Raw genomic sequence first — 12,888 nt, forward strand, 5'->3', positions numbered from 1 at the left:
TGCAAAACAACACTGTTGAGAGGGTGTTGGATTTATCATGAGAGGGTGGTGGATTTTGTCAAATGCCTTTTCTGTGTCAATTAAGATGATCAACTGGGTTGCCCCCTTTTTCTATTAATATGGTATACTATGCTGTTATATTTTTTTAAGTTGAACGACTTCTCACTAAGGATGTGGCAACATGGTGACTGCACTTCTAACTTAAATGCAGTGGAAGGACTCAGTACATATTGCTCTGGTATCTCTGACTCCAGATCAAGGAGTCATAAGCAGGGTATCCGACAAGCCCTAGTAATATTCAGATTTCTAAATTATCACCTTTCCTGATACACCTGCAAGTTAGAGCATTATTAAGAGGAACTAGTTATTGCTTGGCAAAGAAAAAGACAAGCAAGTAATAAAAGTTTGAAGTTGTGTATGATCTGTACTTATCTGAACTATTCTTATTATCATCAGCTAAGAAATGTAACCATCATACACACAGGTATATATTATTCAGCCACAATAGAGGAGAAAGTCTTGCTCTCTGTAACATGATGGACCTTGAAGGCATTATGTACATGAAATACATCAGACACTGAAAGACAAATACAGTATGATCTTACATATGGAATAAAAAATCCAAACTCATAGAAACAGAACCAGTTTGATGGCTGCCAGATGAAGGAGATGGGGGTGGGGAAAATGGGTGAAGGTGGTCAGAGGTACAAACTTCCATTAAAAATATATCTTCTGGAGAGGTAATATATACAACATAGTGACTACAGTTAACAATACTGTATTATGTGTTTGAAAGAGAGATCTTAAAAAAGAGATCACAGAGGGGGGAAAAAATGTGTAATGACGAGAGGTGATGATGGTAACTAAATCTACTGTGGTAACATTTCAAAATATATACATATATCAAACAAACAAAAAAGTATAATCACTAGGCTAACCAAGGTTTCCCACATACAAAGATTACAATAAAACATCACAGATATATGGAAACAACGTAAAGAACTTCAAGTTTATCAGAAAAGTTGTTATTCTAATAGCGAATGATAATGAACCTTTTGAGAACCAGAGAATTCTATCCCCCACATCTGTCTTCCATCCAACCCACTAAGAACAACACCGTCCGTTGGAAATAAAATGTAAGCCACGTAAGCCATTTAAAATTTTCTAGCCAGCCAAACTTGAAAAGTGAAAAGAAATAGGTTAAACTAATTAAATTGTTATTTAACCTGACACATAAAAAGATCAATATTTCAGTTAGCAATATAAAAATTAATGAGGTATTTTCAATTCTTTTTGTACTAAATTTTTGAAATGTGCTGTGTATTGCACACCTACAGTTTATCTCAATTCAGACAAGCCACATTTTAAGTGCTCAGTTGCCACTAGACAGTGCAGCTCTAATCTGCACAATCAACCTTTGATTATCAGTTGATGAGGAATTAAAACAGGAATTTTATAACAAAGACTTAACACATAAACTGGCAGAAATATAAACTAGTACAACTTTTGAAAACTATTTCATTCACTCCATGAAAGCTGAAAATACACACACCTTATAAACCAGGAACTCCATTCCTATATGTAGGATTCTATTCCTACCCAACACAAAAAGACATTTTTAAGAAGAACATTAATAGTAGCACTCTTTGTAATTAAAAAAAAAAAAATGCTGGAAACTGCCAAAAAGTCCATCAACACTAAGTGGATAAATGAGTTAGAGCATACTCACACAATGGAATACCATACCAGCCACGAAAACGAACAAGCCACAACTACATGCAGTAACACGGATGCCCCCACAAACATTAATACTGAGCAAGAGAAGCCAAGACACAGAAGACTGCATGCTTCCGACTCCATTTATTAAAGCTCCCAAAACCAGATAAAGTGTTAGTTAGAAGTCAGATCAGTGGTCACCCTTGAGGGGCAGGTAAGGACGGAGAGGCATTGGGGAAGGCTGTTCAGTGATGTAGGTGCTCATGGCACAGAGGTGTCCACTTTGTCAAAATCCATCTGCCTGCACTCACAAGTCATGTCCTTTTCTTATGTGTATCTGTATCCTTAACATTATACTTCAAGGTAAAATTTATCACAAAAGTAAGGCAAAACTTTTAACAGCTCCAGCTGCACACTTCTCAAGGAATCTAACTACTTCGTAACTACACTCAACATTTTTCAAAATACCTTTTGACTGACTTTGGGATTTTCCAAAAAAGCATTGAACTTTCTGACAACTGTCTTGTCTCCTTGCCCGAGCCTCGGTGCACCCTGTTTTCAGGTCTAGGTTCCTACCACAGGGACTCTGGTCACAGGCCTAAAAAGTCAGTGAGTCTCTTGCCGCCTGACTTCATCACTTTCTTATTTCTCTAAGCTACCGAAGATCCTTCTGGTCTTAGAAACATACACATGCTAAAAAACCTTTCCTTGACTAAATATTCTACTACCCTCTCAACATGCAAGCCATACTTCTTATTCAGACACTCCAGCCCTCCAATGTGGTCAACATTAACTTAAAACCTTGGATTCTGTTGCCAGCAGAGCATCCCTGAGACATGAATAATTTGTCTGCCCAGCTGCGACTGTGGTCTTACACCACAGGGTAAGAGGCCAAAATGCAGTGGAATAGAGCTCTCACCTGAACTCAGAAACACTGTAAGATGTAAAAAAGCAATCAAATTTTGCTTTGGTCAGTAAGAAGTGCTGCTCTCCAGAAGCTCTCTTGCACTGCAGAGACTATCTATTCCTGGATCATCAAATATATATAGAGTAATCAATAAGTCTAGATTTAGTGTGTCTGGGGTGAAGCCCTAATTCTACATTTTAACTAAGCTCTCAGGTGACTGCTGATGCTGCTGGTCTGAGGACTCAGCTTTGAGAAATAGAAACCTAGGACCCTGCCGTGGAAGAGGTGCCGTGGCTTCCTTTGCTGTGTTTGATTCATTTGAGAGCAGTCACTACTAGTAAATCCAGATGAGCTCATTTGAACATCTAACCCAGAAAAGCACCACCACAAGAAACTGCCTGCTCCCAATGAACAATTCCCTTAGTGGCAACATTTTAGACTAAAGAAAACTTAGTAGGGAATGAAGTTTAAAGAAGTAAAAGAACTCAGGGGGTGCTCAAAATGAGAAAAGCCAGTTTGAGATTAGTACCCACGGATGTGTTCACTTGGAATGCAGGATTTAGACAAGGGAGAGCCCTTCTAGAATGAATCAAGACCTAATATCTCATTTACCACCAAATGGTCTGAAGAAATATAAACAAAATAAGCTTTGGAGATTTGTCAGGTAAAAAGTCTTAAATACAACAGAGAAAAACCCTCAGTCTGACTCACCTTATAAGGGCAAGCAAATTGTCAAGAAGTTTCAGGATCTGTTCTGTGCAGGGGTTACGGAATACAGGGTTCCCAGTGGGTGTATAAGCCACCACAAATCCCCCAGCTTTGGCCTCTTCTAGGTCAGTGGGCCAGCAAGTTCGTTTCATAACACCCAGGATGCTATAAACACAAAAGCTCATCTATAGAAAAATAGAACATGAGAAGTAAACATAAAAAGGGAAGAAAAGACCACAGTGCTATTAGATCTTTGCAAGATTATGGTGAAAGTGATACAAAAGTTGGAGAGAAGGAAAAGACGCTCCCCACACCCCAACCCCCTGCCATTCTTGTTTCTTTCTTTAAGGTCAAGTACAAATGGGACCTATTCAATGCCATCTTCAAGACCAGTGGTAGGTTCCAGAAGCGTCCCTTTCACGAGGATGTCCTAGAGGCTGTGGTGACCCTCCTGCAGGACCCAATCAAAGGTGGCTTGGACATGCTTCAGATGAGACTGGGCACATTCAGGGTGGAATGGTAGTAGACTGGACATGCGTCAAAACTGTGTTTACTCTAACAACATTTCATATTGGTTTTGAGTTGGTCTTGCATCCTCCAGATTAGGCCTTCATAGGTTTGCCTTAATCCTCACTCAGTACTTTCGACCAACTGACAACTTGCCAGGTTAACTAATAAGACTTTTTGCCATAATGGAGCCAGGAACAATGCTCATTTGAATAGCAAAGAACTGGAAAATCTCACGTTTGCCAAGTCAGGCCACCATTTAGGACTTTATGCTGTGTTGTGTTCTTGTGCTCAGTCATGTCCAATTCTTTGCAGCCCCATGGACTATAGTCCGCGAGGCTTCTCTGTTCACAAAACTTTTCAGGCAACAATACTGGAATGGGTTTCCATTTCCTTCTCCAAGAGATCTTCCCGACCCAAGGACTGAACTTGTGTCTCCTGCATTGGTAGGTGGATTCTGTACCACTGTACCACCTGGGAAAGCCAGGACTTCACATGCCAGAGAGCAAAGGCAGGGAGAGCCCACCCGCTGACCCAGTTCTGACCTGCTTCCTCATTACACCTTTAGCCCTCTGAGCTACTTAGATATCCTTAAAATCAAAATAACGCTTCATAAAAAGACCGCCAGCTCTGCTGTGAGAACTAACTCAAGAATTCAAGACCAAAGAAAAGGAAGGAGACGCTCAGGGAAGTGGAGGGTCCCAGATTTTTCACTCGTATACAAAAAAATCTCCACAAACCTGGATGAGTGACAATACCCTACTTCTATCCAAGGCCAACACACCTTCCCATTCCCAGGAGAAGCTTACTTACTCGTGCTCGGTTTAAGCCACAGGGATCCTCCAGGCCCGGGTCACAGTTTTTCCGATCGGCACCCACATAGGCAATAAAAGCATCAACATCTGAGAGCACTCTACGGTTGGCAGGGGAAAGACAAGTCACACCATGATTTTAACCAAGGACGGTTACTTCCTCAAGAGATAATAAGCTGTATTACTTGAACCCCAAAGAGCAGTTGTTACAGTGATGAGTTTAATCATATTCATTGTCAGCTGTCATGAGGGTTTATTAAACTTCTCTTCCCCCTTCTAAATGTTACTGGAGACACTTTAGGAAGCAAAGAGGATGCAAACTTGAAAATGCTATGTGGGCACAGAGGCGTATCTGTGCAGCTCCTACGTGCATGGCCCCCACCAGCTATTCCCACTTCTTCACAGGTGCTGGGGCTGAAGCCTGACGCCACAGCAGACCTCACTCTGTGGCCTCCTGCCCTACCCTAGCCATCTTTATTCATTTCTTCTCTGTTCCTCTGCCTCTGCAGAGCAAGGTGGTATTTTCAGCACTTCACTCCAAGAATGCCTTTAGACACCTTCAGGCATCACTGAGAGCAATGAGAATAAACAAACCACTGACACACTGACGCGTACTGCTGCCATGACACCTCCATATCCTTATGCCCTGACCCCAGGCACAGCTCTTGGAAGAGCTTGGGTGCTCAAATGCAGTGAAGGTCAAGAACAAAGGTTCTCCTCTACCTGTGCATGTTTTCAGAAAGCCAGATGCCGGCTACGGGGGCCATCAGCTCCTCAAGGAACACCTTCTGACGCTCGTAGTTCTTAAACTGGTTGCTGATGAGAACCAGGGCTTCCATGAGGGCACACTTCTCCATCTGTGTCAGGAGCAGCTCGTTGGAGAGCAGCTGCTTCACATGGTTGTATAGCATGTCAAAACTGGGCTGTATATCACAGAGAGAAAAACCCAGAGGTGGTGAAGATCTGATTTTCAGGGAGCGTGGGTCACTCAAAGAAGGTAAAATGAGGACGAAGACATTCCCAGAATAGTCAGGCCAATAAGACTGTCACTTGAGAACTTAATTACAACGCTCTTTTGCCTGAACAGGCAAGGCAATTTAGGCTTGAGTATTTGGGGAACCGTGCTGTCCTCGTCTGTAACTATGAAAACCATCTGTTTTTTATTTTTTTCTATATTAACTTTTATAGTATCTTTATGGGACAAACAAAAGGAAAAATATGCTCATTCGAATGCAGAGTTCCAAAGAATAGCAAGGAGAGATAAGAAAGCCTTCCTCAGCGATCAATGCAAAGAAACAGAGGAAAACAATGGGAAAGACTCGAGATCTCAAGAAAATTAGAGATATCAAGGGAACATTTCACGCAAAGATGGGCTCAATAAAGGACAGAAGTGGTATGGACCTAACAGAAGAAGATATTAAGAAGAAGTGGAAAGAATACACAGAAGAACTATACAAAAAAGATCTTCACGACCCAAATAATCACGGTGGTGTGATCACTCACCTAGAGCCAGACATGCTGGAATGTGAGGGCAAGTGGGCCTTAGGAAGCATCATTACAAACAAAGCTAGTGGAGGTGATGGAATTCTAGTTGAGCTATTTCATATCCTAAAAGATGATGCTGTGCAAGTGCTGCACTCAATATGTCAGCAAAATTGGAAGACTCAGCAGTGGCCACAGGACTGGAAAAGGTCAGTTTTCACTCCAATCCCAAAGAAAGGCAATGCCAAAGAATGCTCAAACTACCGCACAACTGCACTCATCTCACATGCTAGTAAAAGTAATGCTCAAAATTCTCCAAGCCAGGCTTCAGCAATACGTGAACTGTGAACTTCCAGATGTTCAAGCTGGTTTTAGAAAAGGCAGAGGAAACAGAGATCAAATTGCCAACATCCCCTGGATCATCAAAAAAGCAACAGAGTTCCAGAAAAACATCTATTTCTGCTTTATTGACTATGTCAAAGCCTTTGACTGTGTGGATCACAATAAACTGTGGAAAATTCTGAAAAAGATGGGAATACCAAACCACCTGATCTGCCTCTTGAGAAACCTGTATATAGGTCAGAAAGCAAGTTAGAACTGGACATGGAACAACAGACGGGTTTCAAATAGGAAAAGGAGTACATCAAGGCTGTATATTGTCACCCTGCTTATTTAACTTATATGTAGAGTACATCATGAGAAATGCTGGGCTGGATGAAGCACAAGCTGGAATCAAGATTGCCGGGAGAAATATCAATAACCTCAGATATGCAGATGACACCATCCTTATGGCAGAAAGTGAAGAACTAAAGAGCCTCTTGATGAAAGTGAAATAGGAGAGTGAAAAAGTTGGCTTAAAGCTCAACATTCAGAAAACTAAGATCATAGCATCTGAACTAATGCCGTGGCATTCCCCATCATTTCATGGCAAATGGATAGGGAAACAGTGAGACACTTTATTTTTTTGGGCTCCAAAATCACTGCAGATGGTGACTGCAGCCATGAAATTAAAAGATGCTTACTCCTTGGAAGGAAAGTTATGACCAACCTAGAGAGCATATTAAAAAGCAGAGACATTACTTTGCCAACAAAGGTCCATCTAGTCAAGGCAATGGTTTTCCAGTAGTCATGTATGGATGTGAGAGTTGGACTATAAAGAAAGCTGAGCACTGAAGAATTGATGCTTTTGAACGGTTGTGTTGGCGAAGATTCCTGAGAGTCCCTCGGACTGCAAGGAGATCCAACCAGTCCATCCTAGAGGAAATCAGTTCATTGGAAGGACTGATGTTGAAGCTGAAACTCCAATACTTTGGCCACCTGACGCGGAGAGCTGACTCATCTGAAAAGACCCTGATGCTGGGAAAGATGGAGGGCAGGAGGAGAAGGGGACGACAAAGGATGAGATGGTTGGATAGCATCGCCGACTCAATGGACATGAGTTTGAGCAAGCTCCGGGAGTTGGTGATGGACAGGGAGGCCTAGCGTGCCTGGGGTCATAAGGAATCAGACACAACTGAGCGACTGAACTATGGACGAGGATCAGTTTGTTTTATATATATATACATATTAATATACTTTATAAGTACATAGAGCAAATAAAAAAGTCGGGGGAGAGGGAAAGAAAGAGACAGACAGACATAACTACTGTGTATTCAGAGAAGAAATATTTGGTTAATTGTTATCTGAAGTAGTGCTAAACTTCTCAGAGAAACCCTCCAAAAAAGGTTAGGGTTTGTACCTGGCTTCTCTCAAGACTTGCATATTACTTAGCAGTGATGGTTAAGAACATCACATAGTACAGTAAAGAGGTGTACCAACAGGGACACCCCCATATGGAAGAGAACTATTCCTTTTGAGATAACATGTTTGCATATTAAACTCCACTAAGGAGGAGAGGGGGCCTCCTAGGTGGTGCAGTGGTAAAGAATCTGCCTGCCATGCAGTAGACGCGGGATCAATCCCTGGGTCGGGAAGATGCCCTGGAGAAGGAAATAGCAACCCACTCCAGTATTCTTGCCTGGGAAATCCAACGGATAGAGGACCCTGGAGGGCTATAGTCCACACGGTCGCAAAGCACTGGATACAACTCAGTGACTAAACATCACTACCACCATGAGCATGAGGAAGAAGACACCAACTCCAGAACACGTATACTAATACTTTTTCTAGCAAAGCTAAAGTTTCTAGTTTTCCTCTTATGTGAGGTATAATTAGGGTTGGATTTACAGGGAAATGTACGCAAACTGGGCATGTCTCAGTGGCTCCTTGACCAGAGTCAAGCTTACTTACCAGCACGAGCTGGGGGTAGTCACGACACATCTTGATGATGGAGGAACATGCGTGTCTCCTCACATTCCTCACCGCCCGGGTCCTGGGAGCCTGGGAAGAGATATCCAATCAACTTAGAGCCACTTTGAATATAATTTACAGATGCTGCAGAGAATCATGTAAGTATCTCCTTCAGAGAGAGGCAAACACAACTTTCATAGCTACAGGAGCATAATGAAGTGACATTTATACCTACCATGAATGAACCCACATGTTTACTGCCTGCCCTAGAGTGTCTTTAGTGCCCAACACCACATTATATGACTATCTGTCTTCTGCCTTTATTAACCCTTTTTGTTTACAGAAAAAAGCTAGACTAAGTGTTGGGTATTTACATTTTTGTTCTTAAGAAGTTATAATTTGGGGTTGAATGAATGGTCTTACCTTACTTTCTTCAACAATTTCAAAAGTGACAGATGAAAACAGCTAAGGGAAAGAAAAAAGGTCATTCATCAGTACCAAATGCATAAAGTATTTTAAAATAATAGTTGTAAAATTTTCAACAAAATCCCCAAAGTGTGAGTAATAAGGTAGCAAAAGGGTTTTCAACTGGCTTTACAAAGTTTCAGGTGTTCCCTTCCTCAGATAACTGGAAGAGGCTCGATAGCCGTAATTTTACCATCAAACATTTTACAAATAAAAAGTTCACAGAACCCCTGAACAATCTAGGCCATCACCCAAACACTCAGCCAGGGTAACATCGCTGCACTTTTCATTAAAAGTTGAGTGGTCTACTCTCCCTGATTCCATTTCACAACTTCCCACTTAAACCAGTGTGGTGGAACTACTGCCCTAGTCACTGTAATGGAGTAATACGCTAACAAAGGTCTGATCGAGGAACTCAATGGACATTTTCCAATTCTTAGAGAATTTCCGTAGCAACAAATGAGTCTGTTTTGAAGTCTAAAGTTCTCCTGGACTTGGTAACACATTTTCTCTCTGGTCATTCCGTTCTTCTTCTTTGAGGGCTTCTCCCTCAATGCTGGTGATCACCAGGATTCTCTGCTTAAGCTCATGTCCAACTCCACATACATCTTTGCTAAGGCCTTCGTCTCCGCTGTGGAGGAGGGCACGGCAACCCACTCCAACATTCTTGCCTGGAGAATCCCCATGGACAGAGGAGCCTGGCGGGCTGCAGTCCATGGGGTCGCAAAGAGTCAGACACAACTGACTAAGCACACACACGCTGTCTATACTGTTGGCATTTCTATCACAGCTATGCCTTAATTTAATCTCATCAATTTTCTGAGTCTAGACTTAATCTCAAATAGCCGATTCCTGTGACACATCTCCACCTAGAAACTGTATGTATACTTCAAACCTAGTCCTTCAAAACAGAGCTCATCCCTTCTTTTCCTGACTCCTACCCTCCTCCTGGTCCAGTACTCTCACTCAGGTGGGACTCCAACTGTCACTAATCACCTAAACTGGACCCTGGAAACTTTCCTCTTACAAAGCTCCCCCCAACCTGCCAGTACACGCTGACACCTCCTCCTTCAGGTACTCTTTTCCATTCCTCAGTGTATACGTCTACTAACTGCGATGCCACGGAGGTACGACACCTGTCTATGTGCGTTTTCTCTCCAAACAGAGAAGTGCTTTATGGACAAGGCTTTCCTCCTAGCATGGTTCCTGCTCCACCGTAAGGACAGGGTAAACATTTGATAATTGAATAAACAACTGTTTATTAGCTTATCTCATATATTTATACAAACAGTTACAAAAAATAATGAGCTTAGAAATGCCAAAATAAAGTTTACAAAGGAGGGGGAGTTTACCTTAGAGAAGACCTGGGGCAGGAACTCTGGTCGGTAGGTGACAAATGGAAACAGTGCTGAGACGTTAGTGAGGACACAGGACAGGATGAGGGGATCCTTGGTGTCAAAGTTCAGAACCATTTGCAATAGCTCTACTCCATCATTAACAGGAATTTCCTGTGATGCAGACATTAAAAGGAGGTTGCAAGAACTGAAACTGCTTCTGTTACATTTCCTTCACACTATAATTATGGCCACCAAATATGGTTTTTATATACTGCTTCTTAACCATTAAAACAATCTAAGCATTATACCATGTTATTAAAATTTTCATAAATGATGCTGCCATTATTAGGGCTGCAGCATCACCTACTACTGGAAACTGAACAAACTCAGAATGCCATCATTTCTAACTGAAGTGATATAAAAGCAGATGAAGTCAACATTCCTAACATCTAATTTGTTAATATGCCATTTATGTGAAAAAGCAATAAATTTCACTTATCGTTAAGAGACTCAGATTCTTTAGACAACTAACCTAGAATGCACTAAGATGATTACCCCTCAAACAACTGATCCAATTATTTTAATCTAATTAACATAGTTAATACCGTATATGTTGTTATCCAGATAATTACATAATTACCTTTAACATTATAAGAGATGGGTGATAGGTGACATGAAGTATAGAAATGCAAGATCTACTTAATCAGATTACTTAGCAGAGAAGGACGCAGATCAGCCATCATGAATGTTTTGGCCGATCTGCCATAAACTGAAATGGTAATTACCATAAATCCTAATGGTAATTATCTCTCCAGATTTTCCGATTCAAGGTTTCTATCACTGTCCTCCCTGTAATTGTTATCTGCTGGTGGTTCACTGTACTATCAGGCTCATCTTATTACGTAAAAACAAATACTAAACCCTGCAGGGCTTAAGAGTCAGAGAGACTTACCTGGGGGTTCCAACTCTGCTGTTTTTAAACTATTTGACCTTGAATATGTTATTCACCTTCTCTGAATCTCAGTTTCTTCTTCTGTGAGATACACATTCACATATTTTCCTATCTCCCTACCAACTTTAAAAAGATCAAAATTATCATGAGACCAGCTTGGGAAACAAGCACTTACTTCTTTGTCCAGCGTTCGAAACATCTGGTTGATCACACTTTCCAAAAAAAAGGTCATGGCTTCCCACTGCACAAATGATGGTGAGAATATGGAGCAGAGGCTGCTTTCTCCAGGTCCAGCTGTGGGAGAACAGGATTGTAAGTAACACACACACACACACACACACACACACACACACACACACACACAAGCACAAGCAGAGGCTGCTTTCTCCAGGTCCAGCTGTGGGAGAACAGGATTGTAAGTAAACACACATACACGCACGCACGCACGCACTACAGGATCGCAGAAGACACCAGGCCAGGGGGGCCTCAGAAACCACTAGGTCACGTCACAGTTGAAGGAACAGGATAGTCTAACCCTGCTCAGCCAGGGAAGAGAAAACGATAAGAAGCAGAAAGGGGTCCTTATCCTGCCTCCACCTCTAAAAGTGAGCTATCTGGATTTACCTCTCTGAGCCTTGTCTGCAAAACCAGTTGGACTACTGAATGAGAATACACATATAATCATCAAAACCAGTGCCTGACCAATTAGACAATTGAGAAATGTTAATTTCCCCTTCCTTCCCCTTTATAATCTGTCCATGGGAATCTAAATAAAGATATCTAAGACCATAAAGCATCCCTCCAACAAGGAACTGATATAAAGACACAAAATGCTGCTTCACATCCAGCAGTCTCATGACAACTCCAAGGGCTGTGTGCAGATAATGGTGCCACCCTCCAAATTCCCAAGTATCATCGAAGCACATCACTCCAACAGCAAGGCACAGGCCAAAGGGATCAGAAAATACTTTTCTTGCTACTGTAGAGTGCTCACGTTTACTAGCTTCATCTTGGTACACAACCTATTCGGGCCTCCATGAATATTCAAGCTACTAATAGATACCAGGGACCTTCAGAATAAATTGTGAATGCACAAAACTGAATGTCCCATGAATGTCAAGCAACTAGTGTACTTGCTAACTGATCATAGTGTGGAGCTTTTCCGAAGCAGTGACTTAAACCCTTCCCTTAAAATCCTCTCACCCGCCGCATGCATTCATAAGATGACAGACAGAAGATACAGAGAATTTACCTGGCCTACGCTTTTGGGTAGAGGGGGCTTATTTTGATTTTACAAAAAGTGACATTTCCCAAAGACTTGGAGGGGAGTTGAGCAATATGGGTAACCTCTGCACTGCTCCTGCTGAATATAATAAGCCATTCTTTTCCAGTTTAAGAGAAATGCTATGCAAGAACTTGGTTGAAAAGCTTTAGAAAGTTAGGTTGAGACATGTAATTTATTAAGATGGTGCCTGAAGTGAAATAGTAAAATAATCAAGAAACAACTGGTTGACTCTGTTAGAAAAGAAAAATGAAGGTAAAACTGATAGAGTCATGGTTTTACCCTAATTAAAACAGAATTAAAATCTGGCATTGCATCTGTCTTCTCTGCCTGTTTTTTTCAATGAAAAGGCTCATTCTCTAGGATGGAAGTGGGCAGTGAGCAAAGCTATTTCTGAACACTACTATCATAATGTATTGATTGATATGGGG

General features: G+C 41.6%; 1 protein-coding gene across 2 annotated transcripts in view; it reads right to left on the minus strand.

The window, feature by feature from the left end:
- The window catches only part of XPO5 (exportin 5), a 43,328-nt gene that overhangs the window by 12,670 nt on the left and 17,770 nt on the right, over positions 1 to 12,888 (minus strand). For both annotated transcript variants that reach the window (XM_065911910.1, XM_065911909.1), the window contains exons 14-20: positions 11,351 to 11,469; positions 10,239 to 10,394; positions 8,845 to 8,886; positions 8,422 to 8,511; positions 5,374 to 5,573; positions 4,652 to 4,751; positions 3,335 to 3,516 (exon numbers count right to left, since the gene is read on the minus strand). In XM_065911910.1, coding sequence (XP_065767982.1) covers positions 3,335 to 3,516; positions 4,652 to 4,751; positions 5,374 to 5,573; positions 8,422 to 8,511; positions 8,845 to 8,886; positions 10,239 to 10,394; positions 11,351 to 11,469 — 889 coding nt within the window. The remainder of the gene's footprint in view (positions 1 to 3,334; positions 3,517 to 4,651; positions 4,752 to 5,373; positions 5,574 to 8,421; positions 8,512 to 8,844; positions 8,887 to 10,238; positions 10,395 to 11,350; positions 11,470 to 12,888) is intronic.

The sequence above is a fragment of the Muntiacus reevesi genome, chromosome 20 (assembly GCF_963930625.1).
Source record: "Muntiacus reevesi chromosome 20, mMunRee1.1, whole genome shotgun sequence".
Classification (NCBI taxonomy): Eukaryota; Metazoa; Chordata; class Mammalia; order Artiodactyla; family Cervidae; genus Muntiacus; species Muntiacus reevesi.